The 20,328-nt window shown below is 42.5% G+C and overlaps 1 protein-coding gene across 3 annotated transcripts in view; it reads left to right on the forward strand.

Moving 5' to 3' along the window:
* Positions 1-17,793, forward strand: part of KAT6B (lysine acetyltransferase 6B) — a 170,340-nt gene extending 152,547 nt beyond the window's left edge. For all 3 annotated transcript variants that reach the window (XM_044916078.1, XM_044916079.1, XM_044916080.1), the window contains 5 exons: positions 6,950-7,181; positions 7,495-7,654; positions 8,253-8,594; positions 10,680-10,971; positions 13,906-17,793. In XM_044916078.1, coding sequence (XP_044772013.1) covers positions 6,950-7,181; positions 7,495-7,654; positions 8,253-8,594; positions 10,680-10,971; positions 13,906-16,460 — 3,581 coding nt within the window. In that variant the 3' untranslated portion in view covers positions 16,461-17,793. The remainder of the gene's footprint in view (positions 1-6,949; positions 7,182-7,494; positions 7,655-8,252; positions 8,595-10,679; positions 10,972-13,905) is intronic.
* Positions 17,794-20,328: the final 2,535 nt, after the last annotated feature.

The raw sequence follows: 20,328 nt of genomic DNA on the forward strand, positions 1-20,328 counted from the left end.
TTAAGTTAAGGACTTAAGGGCCAAAGGGAATTTGGGGAGCTCAGAACTGTGCTTGCTGTGTACTGCAGTCGCCAATTTCTTATGATCATTCCTGAGGCAGAATATGTTGGGGGCTTTTTCATGGCTTCTTTCTTTAATTAAATTTATATTTGGGTGGTTAGCTTGGGGGGTAGGGAGAGGAGAACTTCTGTCTGAGGCATTGGAGTAAATGGAATGATTTTCAGGTGCCTAAGGCAGAAGTAGGAGAAGAGAGGTAGCTCTTCTCAGTCTGATTCTATAGAGCGCTCTGTCTTCTTCCTTCTGTCCACATTTTCTTCCACGTTTTCCTTCTTTGCCCTACATTAAGTATATCTGGTCACCCAAACGATCCCCTTGAGACTTCATTCATTCAGTATGTTGACTAATGATAGTAGCTAACATGTAGCATTTCAGTAACATGCCAAGCACGGTTCTGCATGCTTCGTATTATCCATTTAATTCTTACGACATCCCTAAGAGATACGTATGATTATTCTCCAACAAGTTTTATGGATGAGGGATCTGAGGCACAGAGAGGTTAAATAATTTGCTCAGCCAGCGTCACATGGTCGGTACATAGTGGGCCCTGGATTCCATTCCGGGCGGTCTGATTTTAGCACCCTTGCTCTTATGCAACCTGTAGTCCCTTGTATGACCTGTCATACTGTGTTAAATAAATGCCATATTGTTTTAAAATACCTGTGACCTTGTTGCCCAACTTTTAAAAATTCTTGTCATTTTTTATTTAATGCAGGTGGTCTCAAAGTATGATCCAGGGACTCCGCGGGACCCCTAAGGCCCTTTTAGGGAGTCCGCAAGGTCATAACTATTTTCAAAGTAATGCTAAGATGCTACTTGTCCTTTTCACCCTTACGAGTGTACATTGGAGTTTTCAAGTAATTTCATGACCTGTGATATCACAGCAGATTAAATACCAAAGCAGGTATGAGAATCTAGCTTTTCTCTCAAGCCAAACAGTGAAGAGATTTGCAAAAATGCAAAACTGCCACTCTCCTCGCTATTTTTTTTTTTTTTTTTTGTATTTTGGAAGATAAAATTTTTTTCATAAAAAAGTTAACATGTAATGGGTTTATTGGTTCTTAATGAATTAATAAATATTTGTCAAATTTCTCTATAAAATTAATAGGTATAACTCTTATGAACAGAAGCTCTTAAATAATTTTTAAATTTTTTTTTTTTTTAAGATTTTATTTATTTATTTGAGAGGGAGAGAGAGAGCGAAAGAAGGAACACAAGCAGGGGGAGTGGGAGAAGGAGAAGCAAGCTTCCCGCGGAGCAGGGAGCCCGATGCGGGGCTCTATCCCAGGAGACTGGGATCATGACCCGAGCCGAAGGCAGACGCTTAACGACTGAGCCACCCAGGTGCCCTTAAATAATTTTTTAAATGTAAAGAGGTCTCGAGACCAAAAACCTTGAGAATGACTGATTTAATATATAAACCCTTGCATTTCAAGTGTGGCCCAAGTTCCATAGCATAGGAACTTGTTAGAAACGAAGAATCTCAGGCCCCACCCCGACCTACCGACCGATTCAGAGTCCATTTGCACAATGAAGGTTGAGAAGTACAGATGGACAAAGCCACTTAGCAAATCAATGACCTCTTGCTAAATTTCTGCCTGGTGGGGCTTTAGAGATTCCTGTCCCTAGTTCTCTACCACCGAGTTGCTGGGTGAGGTGTCCTTGCCCATCGAGATTCTTTAGTCCCACTGGCTCTCCTCCTGCAAAAGGTGGTTTTCACATCCTCATCAAAAGCAGCAGCTCCATAGCAGAGTTTACAGCAGCTGTCCTCAAATTTGTGTGCATCAGAATCACCCGGAGGACTTCTTAAAGCAGAAGTGCTGAGTCCTGCCCCCAATGTTTCTGGTTCGTAGGTCTGAGAATTTGCAGTTCTAACAAGTTACCAGGTGATGCTGATACTGCCAGTCTGGGAGGCCAGTCTTTGAAAACCACTGGTCAGTAGGAAGTAGAGAAGTCTATAGAAAAGTCAAGCAGTATTTATTCGAATTGTTTTATAATTATTTCATTATGGGAGAGATGTCATTCACATTTTCAAAACCAATCTCTTAAAGTATAAAATAATTCAAAAATTCAAAATTTCCATTTTTGCTATGGATGCATCTATATCTTTTAATAAATGGAAAGTAGTAAGAAATCTGGCAGGTCACGGGTCATTTGGAACACTCCGGTTCTCTGAAAACAGTAGGAAGACTAAGGTTCAGCGTCCTTCCTTACTAACAGCAAAATCACCACAAGATTTCAGCAAGGAGACATAAATAGCCTGTCAGGTTCATTTATCACTATTTAAACTGATACCACGCCATTCATCCACTTGTTCACAGAGCTGCTTAACCCCAGAAACCAGTAACAGATGAGCACAGACCAATGAATTTCCGTCCCTAGTCACGAGATACGTGGTTAGAGCCATCGGATTTCCTCTGCTCAAGAGCTGCCATAAATCCCTGGCCTGGTGTCAGGTCCCAGGCTTGCAAACCCAGTGCTGTCTAGTGATACGAACCTTTCAGCAAGGTTTGCTGAGCTAAACAGGTGTCTGATGAAGGGTGTGTAATCCTTGAAGATTATCTTCCCCTAAAAGCAACTAGTAACCCCAGACTCATATAATCCAGACAGATGGGAATTGGGAGTCGCTTGCCAAAGTTCACACTTTGTATTTGAGGAAGTTCATATGGTTTGGTTCCAGATGGTAGAAGATGAAGGTGTGCAAAATGAGGGGTGGCTGCCTTTGTGGGGGGAAATCCTTATCCATTAACATTATTCCACTTCTGGTCCAGTCTACAATTTTGAAATATTACTAGTTCAAAAGGAAGGAATGTTTCATATTAAACAAGGGTTAACCTTGCACTTAATACGCTGAGAGCTCAATTAATTTGGGAATTTAGGTCTGTAAAAACAAATCTTGACCTTGTCTAGATAGTTCCCTCCTTATCCTAATAGATCTGTCTACACAAAGGCAACTTTCTACCACTTTTTTTTCCTCTCCCTAGAATGGAGTTAACCATTTCAAACACAAGGGATCAGGGCTAGTTAATGTGAGAATTGATTCTCTACTACAAGTAGGTCAGCCTTTACGGAAGTGAGGTAAATTTGGGTCCTATGCAGTCAGTACAGTTTAGAAATGCTGCTTTTCTTAACTTTCCCCTTAAACAAATACTTTGGTAATCTTTTAAATTAAGTGTGTGGTCCATAAACTGAGACTCAGACCTCATCCTCCTTTGGATAAGTCGTTCCAGTAAAGCAAAAGAGAAAGCCAGCTTTCAATAGTATGAAGATAGTTGATGTGGGTAAGGGGCTTACAGGCCAATCAATTTCCAATTACAAGTCTCCTGATCACAGAATAAGTGCTGTTCACCAGCACCTCTGGCTCACAGACAATTTAAAGGGAATAATTTCACCAGCAATTAATTATGCTGCAGCTACTGGGATTTGTCCTCCAAACACCACTTTGTTTTTAGCCTGAACAACCAGGTCCCCCCAGGGATAGTTCAAGTTTTCTGATTGAAAGTATCCTCAGTTAAGGAAAGGTGTTCAAGCACTGTGGGAATCTATTCACTAGGGGTGTATTGTACTTGCTTCAGATCATCAGGATAATACACCAGCTTCCAAGTTAAGTGCTTTTTATTTCCCTGCATCTTAGATAATTACTTGGAATCTTTTTGGTAAGTTACATGTAAGAGCTGTAACATTAAACCACCACATCGCTGTAATTACTCAATAACCTAAATGTTCTTACCAAAAATTATTCTGTCAATTGGCTGTGTAGTAGTTATGATTTGAGGAGCCTAGAAAAAGGAGAAGGAAACAAAAGATAGCAAGAAATTCATTATTTAAATCATTCCATGTTACAAAGGTCAGAGTAGGGGGCGCCTGGGTGTCTCAGTCGGTTAAGCATCGACTCTTGGTTTCGGCTCAGGTCATGATCTTGAGGTTGTGGGATCGAGCCCCACGTCGGGCTCTGTGCTCAGTGCGGAGTCTGCTTCAGGTTCTCTCTCCCTGTCCCTCTCATTCACTGTCTGTCTTTCCCTCTCTCAAATAAATAAAATCTTTTTTAAAAAATAAAACAAAGGTCAGAATAGTGAAGTGTTACCAGCTATAGCTTTTTTGAAGGAAAGTGCCTCCTGCCTAGTGCACCAGTGGAGTAGAATAGACCTGACAACTTTGTCTTCTAAGCTATACATTTTAACATATTACAAGTGATTTCACTTAAGTAGTAAGGAATCAAAGAAATTAACCTTTGGTCGTTTTGATTGTGGAAATGGATTCCATTTAATTTTAAAATGTCCCCTTCAGGAGGAGACTGTGGACTTTTAAATGGCTTTCAGCTTAAGTTCAAGTTCCTTCCATTGGGATAAGCTCCTTGAGGGTCTCATGAGTCAGAGAAGGAAAAACTAACTTCAGGCAATGCAGTGATGCCTTTAGACAGTGGCACTGTGTGGTCTGAAATGTTGGCGCACAGCATCCCTGGAAACCTGCTTGATGTTTTCTGGTTGGAGTTTTGGTTTGCATTTTTTCTCCCCAGCATGCAGGAGGGTATCACTTGCTGTCAGATGTTGGTAGCCTTCCTGCTTTATAGCCTTCACTGGTGTGGTGTGGAGGTGCTTGCTGTGAAAGTCCAGTGGGCTCAACGGGCTCAGTGTACGCATGCTCAGTGCGGCTTGGTGCCCTGCCGCCGCCTCCCCAGCCCACCCAGGGCTCCAGGAGTCTCCCGTAGCAGTGTCAGTCACACACTGCACACTGTGTACAAGGGGTTGTCCCAGGAGACCACCACCTACCGTGGTGGGAATTGCAGGTGCTGAGAAGTTTATGCTTAAACGCTCTCCACAGACCCTAGGCTGCCCGAGAGTTCCAGTGGCCTGACCAGTTTAAGCTGAGGCCCCGATAAAGGTGTGTTTGTACTGCCCCAGGGTGTGAAAATATGAACAGCTGTGTAATGTAAAATATGTTTTGGGGGGATTCTGGCTGAGCCCGGGGTAGGGATTGAGGGAAGAGAAGACAGAACAAAGAAATCCATGTGCTTCCTGGGTAAGGTTGCTCCTAGTAGCAGAGAACAGAAGGTAGGAAGGGCACCTGCTGCCTTCTGACCGCGGTTGTATAGAAATCTTTCTGCTGGGCTGCGGGGGTGGGGCTTTCCATCCCTAACTGTGGGGTTCAGATAAGAACCAGTGAGGGATGAGGGAATTTCACAGTCACTGCAGGGGCCTCTTAATTGTGGGATCTCATGGTCACAAGGGGGATAGTTCCATAGCCTGGATACTGTGGTCCTCTCCCCCCCAACACAGGGACAGAGCTGGGTCCTCCAGCCAACTGAGTAAATTTCTCAGCATGTGCCAAGTACTTAGGAGGCAGGTGACGGACGTGCCAATTATCTGTGTCGTGAGGTCTGGGCACCCTTTGTACTTGAGTGACAGAGAGCTCTTCTCCAAACTGACAGGGCATGATCTGGGCTGGATTGAGCACCATGGTCATCACTGTTAGCATTCCTGACACACTGCTCTTGAGAGCCTCAGTATGCAGCTGAATGACGTGTCGACAGCGGTTTGACTGTAAAATTTTTGTGGTGCTTGTTTGCATTCAATCAACTACATTACACTTAAACATGAGTTAGAGAGACAAATAAGTCAAAAGACTTCAGGAAAGCGTAAAGTTAAATATGTGCTTATTCTTTATAATGACATTCAGATTAAAACTGTCAAAATGCAAAATGCTGTGGTTACACTCTTCTAGGGTCAGGTTGGATTTCTTGTTCTCTAGTCTGCATTATCTGCAGTAATTTTGAGAGGCAGGAAAATGCATCAGAAGCATGATTTCTCCTTCTAAGAAAAAATCCAAAATTGAGAAAATTCTTGAGAATGCAGCCATTTTGGAAATGTAGATAAAGAAGAAAACTGCTGAAGATTTGGGTGGTTTACAGAGCAGCATGATTTTGTAATTGCTGCCACCTACTGCATGTGGTTGATGTTTGTTTAAATTTAGGAAGTTCATGAAGGTGAGGCTATTGAAATCGATAATTAGAGCAAGGTAGACGTTATTAGTTTGTAGCATTTCTTTACTCCGTAAGTGGCTCTTAATTACCAAGACAGCCGCCAGCTTTCATTAATTACCTTCAAGTAGATTTAAAGTTTTAAATCATTTTAAAGTCCTTTTGCCAAGGAACCTTCACCGTAATGCTGTAGGATGCACATTCAAAAGCTTAACCATGCTCAGGGATTTTCTGAATATACACGAAGAAACAGTTTGTTTTAAGGAGGTTGTTTTATTCGTAGAAGCAACGTTCTGGGGTTGGATTATAAATTAATTTACATGAAAGAGGTGAAAATAGAGCTAGTGGAGCTGATGTGAGTTGCAGCAGTTGACTTAAAAGACATTCTTTTATTAGTCCTAAAACAAAGCTTCAGATCAGCCGACTAGTTAAATGTAACAAGCAATATAGAATCTGAGTCAACAGAGACCCTTCTCTTTTATTAAGACCCAGCTGTCAAAGGGTCATTAGGTCCTTCCTGTGGAAAACAACTTGCCCATTAATGTTTGGGGTGGTCCCTCGACAGGATTTCTGAGTAAGTGCCTGACATTTCGTTTTTTGAAAGAATCTAAAGCTGGTGAGAAACTTGGATGTTGAAATTTATCAGAAGTAACGTCTTCAACCTTAGCTCTGTGAAATATGCCATGATGTATATTTGGAATGCTGCCGCTAGCTATTGACTTAGAGTGCTACCATGAAAGGTTCAGAAGCATAAACTTCATGGAGATCAAATCACTGTAACTGGAAAAGAGACCGCATACATAAAGTCTGATGTGCTGTTTTTACCTTATTGCTACTTATGTTATTTCCGAGTGGCCCCCATTCCAACGTCTGAAAACACCACAGTGAGGTCAACTTTGGCTTTTTCTGCCCTAGGCTATTTGCTTTCTAGAAGAGAAGGCCAAGCAGGGTCTCCTGAAAAGCCACTCTCTGATCTGGGCCGTCTCTCCTATCTGGCCTACTGGAAGAGCGTCATCTTAGAATATCTCTACCACCACCAAGAGAAGCACATCAGCATCAAGGCCATCAGCAGAGCTACGGGCATGTGCCCACATGACATCGCCACCACCCTGCAGCACCTCCATATGATTGACAAACGGGATGGCAGGTGAGTACCAATGCCTGCACGTCACTGGCTGCCTCTCAAGCATCTTACACTAGGAAGGGTGCCTGGTGTTAGGGGGATACATTCTAGTTTAAGATAAGCGGTTGATAAAAGGTATTATCAAAACCTTTCTCCTAAATAGAAAACAGGAAATGATACTTTTTTGCTGGTCAGATTTCAATTTGCTATACCTTTTCATTGATGAGCTTTCTCATCAATCGTACCCTGGGTAATAGTGCTAGCATTTGTCAATGTGTGAAGGCGAAATGAAATTTCAGCTTTTGATTGCAGTTTGTTCTGCCTCATCACATTACAGATTTGTCATCATTAGAAGGGAAAAGTTGATACTGGGCCACATGGAAAAGCTGAAAACCTGTTCCCGGACCAATGAGCTTGATCCAGAAAGTCTAAGGTGGACCCCAATTTTAATTTCTAATGCTGCAGTTTCTGAAGAAGAGCGAGAAGCTGAGAAAGAGGTAATGATTGGCTTCATCTGCCTAAGTTGTGGGACTTCAATCTTGCAGCATTCTTAAGCTAAGAAGGTCATTACCATCATTGTCAAAGGCTTGGTTATATAGAGAGAGCTTGTGAAATGATATGGCACTAATTTATCCTAACTGAGGTTGCATGGTAAGACATGATAATTTTATTGAATTGAGTATGAAAAATGAAACATTTATCATTGATCACAAAGCAGAATTTTTCACTACTGACAGCATGTAATCAGATCACATTTGGTGCTGAGCTCCAAGGCTGCAGTGTCAATCGATTCTTTGTGTTTATGAACTTGCTTAAAGTGCTCCATGCCAGTGAGCATGCAATGTAGTGATAAAGGACTCAAATCAATTCGCTGCATCATTAATACTGCTAAATATCCCATGAAACCCAATCTTCTTTGATTTGTTATCCTAACTGATGCAAGAGAGTCCTGAGATGATGCAGCTGGAATGTTGCTTGGCTGGCTGACTGTCCTGATCAGAAACGACTTAAGAGGTCCTTGCCTTTGATCCTTAGAGGCTCTGGCTTAACTGCCCTTTCACTGGCCCACCATTTTTATCCCCCCCCCCCACTTAGGCTGAGCGGCTAATGGAACAAGCTAGCTGCTGGGAAAAGGAGGAGCAAGAAATCCTGTCCTCTAGAGCGAACAGTAGGCAATCACCTGCAAAAGTACAATCGAAAAATAAATATTTGCATTCCCCGGAGAGCCGGCCAGTGGCAGGGGAGCGAGGGCAGCTGATGGAGCTGTCTAAAGATAGCAGTGAAGAGGAGGAGGAGGAGGAGGAGGAAGAGGAGGAGGAGGAGGAGGAAGAGGAGGAGGAGGAGGAGGAGGAAGAGGAGGAGGAGGAGGAAGAAGAAAATATACAGAGTTCTCCTCCAAGATTGACTAAACCACAATCAGTTGCCATAAAGAGAAAGGTATGTGTCTGTTTAGATTTGCGGTCTGAGTCCGTTTCAATCAAATCTTGTCATTGCAAACAATCTATTAGTATTTGTTTCACTCTCTATTCTTTAGATGTAGTTTATTTGTATTCAGTCCTCCTGATCATATATCATAATCGTTTATCTTACAGCCATGATTGTGTTTACTTTTTGAGGTTTGTTAGTGCTGGGACCGGAAAACAGGGACAGGCGGGCTTCCTCGTCTAGTAGTTACTGCCACCTGCTGGTTTGTGGGACCAGAGTAAGTCAGGCAATGGGAGCAGAAAAGGGCCCTGGAGAGCACTCACACCACCGTTCAGTGCATTTTGATGAAAACACCAAGGCCTTAAGAGGCTAGGAGACTTGTCCAAGGTCACACAACTCCTTAGAGGTGGAGCCAGAACCAGAACCAGATGAGTACTCCGACTCCAAGCCCAGCGCTCCTGATAACTGTCTCTTTTTCTTGTTCCCGGCATAGAATTGTGAAGGTACTTCAGGCTCTCCGTGTTGATGCTGATACTTTGCATTTGCATCCAAGTCCCATTGCTGAAATCGCTCATAGCCTGGTGGTCTCTCTAGATACACCTTGTGCAGAAAGTAAAAAATTGATTTTGTCCTTGGGTAATTTTATTCAACCCAGATCTGATATCTTTGTCTTCAGTATCTGTGACATAGTGAGGGGCCAGCTATTGTTAGTATAGCCAAGACTTACAGAAATGACGCAAGCTGAGGCTCTGCCCCAAAGTCATCCTGTGCACTGCTGTCCAAGAACCTGCTGTTCTAACTCCCAGCTTGGTAGTCTGTTGTTAGTGGAAGGGCAGCGTGGTGAGGGAGTAGAAAAGAACATCCCATAAAAGTAAACTTCAGGCTTGGGAGTCATCTTTTGATTTCTTACAAGGAAAATGTATTCAGGTATTTTTTAAAAACATCAAAAACCAGAATTATCCAAGGCATGAGATGGATTCCCATCATATAAATGGATTCAATCTGGAGAAAACCAGGTCTTTATATTGGCTATACTCATGTTTGGGTAAATTCTAGTGGATTAGGGAGGGCAGGCCGACTGGGGGGGTGTTAATAACCATAAATGTCAAATTACAGAATATGATTATCAGGTTTATATGTGAACGTTGAGAGAGTTAATGTGAGCCAACAGTAATTCTTGGATACAGTTTAGAGTTTGAGTTTTAACCAAGTATATTGAACCTTCTTTGCAATGTATTTTAAATAATTTTTCAGACCCATTATTGACAGATTACATTTTAGCAGCAAATGTGTTATTCCTGTATTTTAATTTGGTTTCATTAAATACTCTTTTGCTTGGGCAAAAGTGTTTTATAATTGCTATTATGGAGAGTCATCTGTGCCAGCCTGTGGTGCAGTTAGAAAAAAAAATTCCTATCGTATAAATATTTAAGACAGATTTCACATGTCCTTTCATTCTTTAGAGGCCTTAGGCCTTCTATAATATTTTATAGAATTAATCAGTTGCTGACATCTGTGCAGTCATCAATACATGACTCTCTTAACATTTTAAACAGAATAATTCTTCTGGTACCCCATCCTCTTTCCCTTTTCATCGTTCTGAAGTCCTGTGAAATGGGGAACACCATCAAATCTCCTGCAGCGCCTTGCATATAGCAGGTGCTCCGTGAACAGTTATCAAGTATTAAATGAGTGACCCAGTGGCGGGTCGATTATTGCAACATTTATGCAAACATCTGTGTCCATGATGACCGAATAGCACTGATGTACAGGATATTGAAGTCTGCAAGTACCACTGGAAAATGTATTCTAGAAAAGCAAACCTTGGCTTTTAAAATCTACAGTTAAGCTGAGGCGATGTTCCCTCTCAGAGCATCTTCTTGAGTAAACAATTGCTTTATTTGGAAAACACTTGCCTGTGTAGTTAGAGCCCGACAGGGATGTTAAACATCAGATGGAAGGTGAAGTACAAAGGCATTACAGAAGTCTCTACGTGTAAGATTCTCAGACAGGCCTTCGGTACATGGTTGCTGCCTATCGACTCAACCATTTAATTTCTCATGAGCTCTTATGTATTATGTTCGGAATTAATTTCAGAGGCCTTTTGTGCTAAAGAAGAAAAGGGGTCGTAAACGCAGGAGGATCAACAGCAGCGTAACAACTGAGACCATTTCTGAGACGACGGAAGTCCTGAACGAGCCCTTTGACAACTCAGACGAAGAGAGACCGATGCCGCACCTGGAGCCTACCTGTGAGATTGAAGTAGAGGAAGACGGCGGGAAGCCAGTCCTAAGAAAAGCCTTCCAACATCAGCCTGGGAAGAAAAGACAAACAGAGGAAGACGAAGAAAAAGACAATCATTGTTTTAAGAATGCTGACCCTTGTAGAAGTAAGTGGAGGGATGATAAAAATCTCATCCTTGTGCATGTCTCATGCATGACCGCCCAGAGGCAGCTCGGGGGTTGTGTTGACCCACCAGGAATAAGTGCTCATCTGTCCTCTCTCATTCGTAAAAGGTTCTATCCCTTCTTCCTGGAATTGGATTTTATTTTAAACAACTTCTAAGGCCAGAACATTCCTCTAGGTGGGTTCATCTTACTTTCCAGAAATTGGCTAATCCTCAAAAATTCTGAAGTCTCAATAAGAAACACACTGCATCTCCTTGATTCTCATAGGTACTTTTTTTCACACTTAATATTTCCAGAGTCAGGATTTTTATTCCTGTCAATGTAAGCATCGAATGCTGTAGTTTCTTTCTTCCTGAAAAATAAATTTAGGAAATCGATGATGCAGCTTATAATTAGTGGTGTCTTAGGATACTTTATTATCAAGAATCATTTAAACTTAGCCACACCATCAGTATTAGCTTTGATAATACAGAATAATGTGGAAATCAGGAAATTGTCCTTCCTTTTAAGTTACTATTTTACAGTTTGCTGTTGGCAGGGACACCCCACCCCATCCTCTAAAAAAAAAAAAAAAAAAAAACCTAACACCAATGAATTGTCTTTGCTGCCCTGTTTAAAAGCAACCATTCCTTGCCTTTTGGCTTGGATTCTTGAGTTCCCAGCTGAATCGTAAGGATCTGTGGACAGTCTCTCCTTTCTGTAGCTGAAATGACTCTATATAAAAAACTTATTCTAGTATCCCTGCTAATCTAGAAACAGGGCATCTCATTTCTTTGGGAACTACAGGTGTCTCTTGCTTTTGAGAAGCCACGGTTTGGGGCACCTGGCCCAGTGGGTGGAGCATGTGACTCTTGGTTGTGAGTTCTAGTCCCATGTTTGGTGTAGAGATTACTTAAAAAATAAAATCTTTAAAAAAAAAAAAAAGAAAAGTCACAATTTTAAGGGCATGAGCAAGCATCTTCCTGACTTTCATAATTAACTGCAATACTATTGCTATATGCAGTAGTTTGCTGAGAGAATGACATCTTATCCTGGGTATAAAGAATCCAAGCCTTGTTTTTTGGTTTCTTTTTTCTTTTTTTTTAAGATTTATTTATTTATTTGAGGGGTGGCGAGGAGCAGAGGGAAAGAATCTTTCAAGCACACTCCCCGGTGAGCGCCATGCGGGACTCTATCTCACGACCCATGAGATCATGACCTGAGCCAAAACCAAGAGTCGGGTGCCCAACTGACTGAGTCACCCAGGCACCCCTGTTCTTTAGTTTCTTTAAACAGACAAACAGCAACAACAAGCTGCGGCAAGATACCATTTTTTGTGTGTAGACATTGAGACTTATTTCCACTTCTTCTCAGGAGCCTGTAAAGGAATCATCACGACCTTTATTCTCCACTCTGGGCAGTTTGCCTTTAAAATTCTAAGTGGCCATATTAACCTGATTCCTTTCAGGATCTCCGTAATTATCAGAAAACTCATCTTCTGATTTAGAGAGGTGCTCCTACAAAAGCTGGTAGGTCCAGTAGCATGTGGAATCCAGGGGCATTGGCATGGTTTTTATCTGCCCATGTGACTAGAAATAAAACCATTTGGACACTTTGGAGTGACTATTAATTGGGTATTGTACTTTGTACTTCTGAAGGAATCAGTATACCTCACCTATGTTTTCTCAGCTAGCCAGTTTGAATGTAATATTTGCAGGTAAGTTTATGTGTAATCCTTTTATTACATAAGTGAACTAAGAGCTTACCCTGTTCCGTACTGATTAGATTAGAAATCACTCCATTCTGGCAGAAAGGATCTCTGTTCCACATTGAATGTGAGATCTTATGTCTGTTCTCCAAAGTAATGTTTGTAATAAGGCTGTTTTTCTTTGTAAAGTTTTTCCTTTACATTGACCTCCAGGAGGTCAGTGTGAGCTTTCTAACTTTCTTTCTAAAGATCTCATGAAGACTTAGGTGTTTTATATTTGTATTTATTCATATATTTATTTGCTTGCTTATATTTAGATAAATGTATTTACAAATCTGTTTATATTCATATGTGCAGAAAGGTACAGGAGAAATAAGATTAGCCAAGTTAAAATGAACGTGAACATTATGGCTTTTTTCTTATTTACTGCAGTGTTCAAACCTTACACTCGAGCAACAAATTGATCCTAAATACAGTGTGGACAGAATTAGTGATCAAAAGAATACCTAGAGTTTAAATATTTAATCATTTCATGGTAAATACATTATAGTTTGTGTCGTGCAAAAATGATGATCCTCTAGTACAGATGCATTTGTATTGGGGATATTTAGGTATTTCTTCATTTGTTTCAGAGGGGCACAGTTTGTTTTTATACCAGGGAGAAATTCAGATCAAAGTAAATAGTGTCATCTGAGATCATTTAAATGTAGTAAATGTCCACAAACGGAAGTTCACTCTCTCAGGATAGATACGTGAGTTAGGCGTCTGTTCATTTCTCCAGGACAGTGGTGCTTTGGAGATGAGCTACTGTTAACCCCCTTTCCCCTGTAGTTTTCTAATTTGGACATGTTCGACTTTTTTTTTTTTTTTTTACATTGTGGAATACTAGGCTTTTACATCAGAGAATGTCTTATTTGTTAAACTCAAAGCAGTTTATTATAGCTGTCTGCATCCATGTGCTTTCTATAAAAAGCACAACTTTCTGTTGGAAGGGGAGGAGGAGGGAGGGAGGGACTATTTGAAACACATTATTTTCCCAAACCTAGGTTATTTACTTGGTTTATAGCACAGTATGATTCTATATTAGTTTTGATTGTGTCTTTATCATCAACTCTTGAAATCAAAAGCAGTGTATACTAATTAATTTAGAAGAATGAATTCAAGTTGTTCAAGGTGATGCTTTCTAAGACTTTGTTTTTCTTCCTCCCGTTTCTGTCTCCTCGCTAAGACAATATGGATGATGATACAGATAACTTGAAAGACGGCAGTAGAGACAATCCTGAACCTCTAAAGTGCAAACAAGTATGGCCAAAAGGAACAAAACGTGGTCTATCTAAGTGGAGGCCAAACAAAGAGAGGAAGACTGGATTTAAACTGAACTTGTACACCCCACCAGAGACACCCATGGAACCTGATGACCAGATAACAGTAGAAGAACAGAAGGAGACTCCGGAAGACAAAACCAGCCTCACTCCCACCAGGATTGAGGAAGAGGTCAAGGAAACCATGGAGCCCCTGCTGCCTCGGGACGAAAACAGAAGGGACGAAACATGTGCACCTATAAGTCCAAATAAATCGCCGGGTGAAAAACCAGAAGATGATCTAATCAAACCTGAGGAGGAGGAAGAAGAGGAGGAAGAAGACGACGAAGAGGAGGAGGAGGAAGAAGAGGAGGAGGAGGAAGAAGAAGAAAATGTAGAAAAAGACCCAGGTGGTGCTAAAAGTCAGGAAAAAGAAGAACCAGAAGTCTGCATGGACAAAGAAGACCCTGTTCCCTTGGATGATCATGAAGAGGAGGAGGAAGAGGATGAAGAGCCATCTCACAACGAGGGTCACGATGCAGATGATGAAGATGACAGTCACATGGAGTGTACAGAAGCAGAAAAGGAAGAACGCCCAAGAGAAGCCTTCAAAGAAGTACTAGAAAACCAGGAGGCTTTTTTAGACCTTAGTGTCCGGCCTAGTCATTCGAACTCAGAGGTCTTAATGGACTGTGGCGTTGACCTTGCAGCTGCTTGTAACAGCGAACCTAAGGAGCTTGCTGGAGACACTGAAGCTGCACCTGAATCTGATGAGGAATGCCCAGGAGAAGAGGCCCAGAAGCAGGACCAAAAGAACAGTGAAGAAGTGGATGCTGAGTTCAAAGAGAGAAATACTGCAACCATGGAAATTGACTCCGAGACCGTTCAGGCAGTTCAGTCCTTGACCCAGGAGAACAGTGAACAGGACGATACTTTTCAGGATTGCGCCGAGACTCAAGAGGCCTGTAGAAGCCTACAGAACTACACCCATGCAGACCAAAGTCCACAGATCGCCACCGCCCTGGACGACTGCCAGCAGTCAGACCACAGTAGCCCCGTTTCCTCCGTCCATTCCCATCCTGGCCAGTCAGTACGTTCTGTCAACAGCCCAAGCGTTCCTGCCCTGGAAAACAGCTATGCCCAAATCAGCCCAGATCAAAGTGCCATCTCGGTGCCGTCTTTGCAGAACATGGAGACCAGTCCAATGATGGATGTCCCGTCAGTGTCTGACCACTCACAGCAAGTCGTGGACAGCGGATTTAGTGACCTGGGCAGTATTGAGAGCACAACCGAGAACTACGAAAACCCAAGTAGCTATGATTCTACTATGGGCGGCAGCATTTGCGGAAACGGCTCTTCGCAGAACAGCTGCTCCTATAGCAGCCTCACCTCTAGCAGTCTGACACAGAGCAGCTGTGCCGTCACCCAGCAGATGTCCAACATCAGTGGCAGCTGCAGCCTGCTGCAGCAGACCAGCATCAGCTCACCCCCGACCTGCAGTGTCAAGTCTCCTCAAGGCTGTGTCGTGGAGCGGCCTCCGAGCAGTGGCCAGCAGCTGGCTCAGTGCAGCATGGCTGCCAACTTCAGCCCGCCGATGCAGCTGGCCGAGCTCCCCGACACTGGCAACGCCAACCTTGGCTTATATGAACGAATGGGGCAAAGTGATTTTGGGGCTGGGCATTACCCACAGCCATCAGCCACCTTCAGCCTTGCCAAACTACAGCAGTTAACTAATACACTTATTGATCATTCATTGCCTTACAGCCATTCCGCTGCTGTAACTTCCTATGCAAACAGTGCCTCTCTGTCCACACCATTAAGTAACACAGGGCTTGTTCAGCTTTCTCAGTCTCCGCACTCCGTCCCTGGGGGACCCCAAGCACAAGCTACCATGACCCCACCCCCCAACCTGACTCCTCCTCCGATGAATCTGCCACCGCCTCTTCTGCAACGGAACATGGCTGCATCAAATATTGGCATCTCCCACAGCCAAAGACTGCAAACCCAAATCGCCAGCAAGGGCCACGTCTCCATGAGAACCAAATCGGCATCTCTGTCACCAGCCGCTGCCACCCATCAGTCGCAAATCTATGGGCGCTCCCAGACTGTAGCCATGCAGGGTCCCGCACGGACTTTAACGATGCAGAGGGGCATGAACATGAGTGTGAACCTGATGCCAGCCCCAGCCTACAATGTCAACTCCGTGAACATGAACATGAATACTCTCAATGCCATGAATGGGTACAGCATGTCCCAGCCGATGATGAACAGTGGCTATCACAGCAATCATGGCTACATGAATCAAACACCCCAATACCCTATGCAGATGCAGATGGGCATGATGGGAACCCAGCCATATGCCCAGCAGCCGATGCAGACCCCGCCCCACGGTAACATGATGTACACGGCCCCCGGACATCACGGCTACATGAACACGGGCATGTCCAAACAGTCTCTCAACGGGTCCTACATGAGAAGGTAGGCAACAGGGGCAAGTCACGAGATCCCCTCCCCCCCGGGCATCACTATTGGATTGAATCTGCACAAATACCTTCGAAGAGTACGATTTCAAAACCAGCAATTGGTGTGAATGCAAAAACATTTGTTGGCACCATTTATTTAAAAAAAAAAAAAAAAAAAGCTGTATGCAGCAGAAAGCCTTATACAAGTTGTTTTTCTTTTTTTCCTTTTTCTTTTTTGGTATCTTTGTTTCTGTTACTTTTATATGAAGTTCTCTGCAAAGGAAGGCCTCTCTGGACTACAATTTGAAGGCAGCCACTTGTTGTGCCTGCTTCCATTAAATGATGTGGATATCAAGCCCCGCCCCCACCAAATTATCTGTTTTAATACTGAACCTAGAACTTTTTTTTTCCCCCTGTCCACTCCATGTAAATGCCTTTAGCATTTCAGTTATTGTATATTTTGTTTAAGGTGACACTTCAGCATGCCGCTAATGTCTTTGTTAGTGACAGTGCATTTTGTAGTACTGTACAAGTGTTGTGCTAACAGTAAGCCATTTCTTAAGTTTTTTGCCTTGATTAGGGTGCCCTAATTTGAGGGTTTAAAAAAAAAACTATATTTTTGTTAATTATAAAACTGTAAAGAGCTATAAAAGCTATTCCCATTTGGTTAGTCAAAAAGGGTTTTATTGCTAAATGTTTGGTGTAAAGTTGAGACCCTTTTCCATTTTGGTGACAGATTTCTTTGGGGAAAAAAGGCAGCTTTCTGTTTTATAAATGCAGACTTCTGTTTATTGAATGAAGCATATCTCAGTGTTTATCTGTCAGGTTTTGAAACATTTCATATATGTCCAAATACTTGGCAGGATTTAAAAAAATAGTGAATTTGGTGTAAAGTTGCTATTTTATGGAAATGCCTCTAACTTTACATTTTCATTCCATCTGTAGATTTTTCTATCTTTATAAAATATTGGAGTTATTTTTTAAGGAAAAATAGAGAAGTAGCTTGTGAATAGCTCAAACTAAGCTTACAAACCGCATGTAAAAAAGCAAAAAAGTTATTTGTGTCTGTTTATATTGCTTCCTTTTTTGTAGCCTTTGTACCTGTACAGGGTGACTGTAAGGGCCAAGCAGGAGAGGCGTAATCCTTGTATAAAATAGGAGCCAGCGACACTCTTGTATTTATCTGTTCTCTTTTTAGTCAGTCACTTCAAAAAAAAGAAAAAAACAAACAAACAAAAAAAAAGCTGTACATTTTAACATAAAATAAATTATGATGAGCCATTTTTAGCCTCTTGTGTCCTGTCATATTATGATTGATAGAGAATGACCAATTGAACTGTATCATGTGTCACATCTCAGAACACATACACATTTTGGGAAAATAAATTATTTAGTGTAAATTGGAGTTATGAGATTTTCTGATTTGTTTTGACTTTGGGGGAGGGGGTTGGCAATAAATAAGAGTAATATCTAATAAAACCATCACATATACCAAATACCTATTTAATAAATTAATTTATAATGGATTTTAATGCTTTTCATGAAAGTTTATTTTATGCTGGTGCATACCTTCTGTATGCCAATCATTGTCTTTAAAATAAAGTGAATTTGTTTTTTTTCTTTTTGACTTTGATCTTCATTTGCAAAGGTATCCTGCCCAAATATCCATTTGCCTCATTAGTGCAGTGTGCATAAACACCCCTCAGGGTCTTAGCACAGTGGTAGCAAACTTCATTTTTATAAAAGTTAATACCCAAAAAGCACCCAATTTGGGATTGTATATTTGAAGAATCATTTTCTCAAAAAAAAAAAAAAGTGTGAAAGTTTTGCTCTGTTGTGAATGAGTGATTGTTTTCTTTAGACAAAAAAAAAAAAGTCATTGTTTATAAACATTATTTTATGGCATTCAAAGTTCTGTCTGTTCAAACATTTTATTATTCAAGCTACAAGCATAAAAATAAATGCTTGACTTGGCACCCACGTGAAACCGGCCCGCTAAGCTCTCAACGTGTCTAAATGTGGGTGCTTACAACTCCCCCGCCACTTCCTTCAGACCTCTCTGAGGGAAAGCGTTGCTTTTCCATCAGTGATTCAACACAAATGTTTTGTAGATCATGGACACAAAGTTCAAGTAAAAGAATAAAACAGAGAAGGCAGGCTAGTGCATACACCCCGGAATCGCAGGCCCCTGCAGAGGGAGGATGCCTGCTGGTGTTTTGCCTTGTGCTCTCACGCTTCCTATGTTTCTGTCACAGTTACAAAGCCTTCTGGGTTTAGTGGCAAGACCTTGTCTTTTGGTCCTGTCCTTCTTAAACTTCCAGGTGCTGTGCTGGCCCGAAAGCAAACTAATCCACCTCCAGAGCAGGAGGTGATGGCGTGCCGCTCCTGTGAATCAACTGCTGCCTAGAATCTTAGCAGCCTAGTGTGTGCACCCGTCAGCAAGAGGCTGCCTGAGCCCGGGAACTGGAGTGGGGGGCCTGCTAACAAGCTGATCTGGAAGCTTCCACAGGCCCCAACTTGAAACCTTCACATAATATAGTCTCTTTCCTCTTGTGTTGAGGTTCTTTGGGGACTGAGATTCCCCTGTGTTTTCCCTTTCGCAGTGGCTTGCTAATCACCTATGGTTTGTGGTGAAACGGGGGTTCTGTCACCCCCACACAAAAAGTCATTGTTTACATTTTATGGCATTCAGAGAAAGTTCTGACTGTTGAAACATTTTCCTATGCAAGCTACAAGCCTAGAAATAAATGCTTGACTCCGCACCCAGGCCTGCCTCACAGTACCTCCGCGGAGCGCATGGGCAAGTTCTGGTCACTGCCCCAGACCTGCCAGACCAGCATCTAAGAACAGTACTAGGATCTCCGTGTCACAGGCTCCCAAGCGACTGCAGCATAGCCAGGTACAGGACCCCCTCTGCGGCCCGATCTCCAACATTCATGGGGAGGAGAGAAACTGCTCATCTGAGGTGGCCTCAGAACACCCTGCACGCTCCTCCCCACTTACCCACTCTCACTACAGAGAGCCGCTCAGGCCTAAATGTGCTGCCAAGGATCCTAGAAAACAGGAACCTGGATTCGTCGGGACTGACATGGAGTCACCATTAGGTTGAGATTCATTAACAAGCCACGTTTTATTTATTTATTTATTTATTTATTTATTTATTTATTTATTTATTTGAGAGAGAGAGAGAGAGAGAGAGAGCATGAGAGGGGGGAGGGTCAGAGGGAGAAGCAGACTCCCTGCCGAGCAGGGAGCCCGATGCGGGACTCGATCCAGGGACTCCAGGATCATGACCTGAGCCGAAGGCAGTCGCTTAACCAACTGAGCCACCCAGGCTCCCAAGCCACGTTTTTTAAGCCCAGTAATGTGTTCTTTCATTTACCTTGTAAGAGTCTCCAGTGGTCGTCCACTGTCGACCGTTAACTTTGAATAGCTCAAGCGGTGCCCACCCAGGTGTGAAGGCATTGGCCTTCCTTGCTGACATTCTGTTTTAGAAATAGACTCAATATTGTTACCAAACTTTCACAAACAGCCCTTCCACGGGGTGCACACGCCCACCCTGTGCAGGAGATGGGGTGGTTGTCCCCAGCGTGCAGGTGGGGAGACTGGGCTCCAAGAAGCCAACGTGATTGCCCAAACTCACTCAGCTCAACTTTGTGAGCTGAAACAAACCCAGTTTAAACGGCAGCTCTTCCACAACACTTGACTTTGTGAAAAGGCCGTAAGTTGTCATCTCTGATTAAAGGCTTAGCCAACAAGTCCATGATGCTATAGGAACTGGTTAGTGCTATACAAATATAGTTTACTTTGTTGACAAGCAAGCATTGTCTCCAGCGGTCTACAGTCAAAACTCAAGAGTACCTTCCATTTCTTTGTGCCCAGGCGTCC

The sequence above is a fragment of the Neomonachus schauinslandi genome, chromosome 6 (assembly GCF_002201575.2).
Source record: "Neomonachus schauinslandi chromosome 6, ASM220157v2, whole genome shotgun sequence".
NCBI classification, from domain to species: Eukaryota; Metazoa; Chordata; class Mammalia; order Carnivora; family Phocidae; genus Neomonachus; species Neomonachus schauinslandi.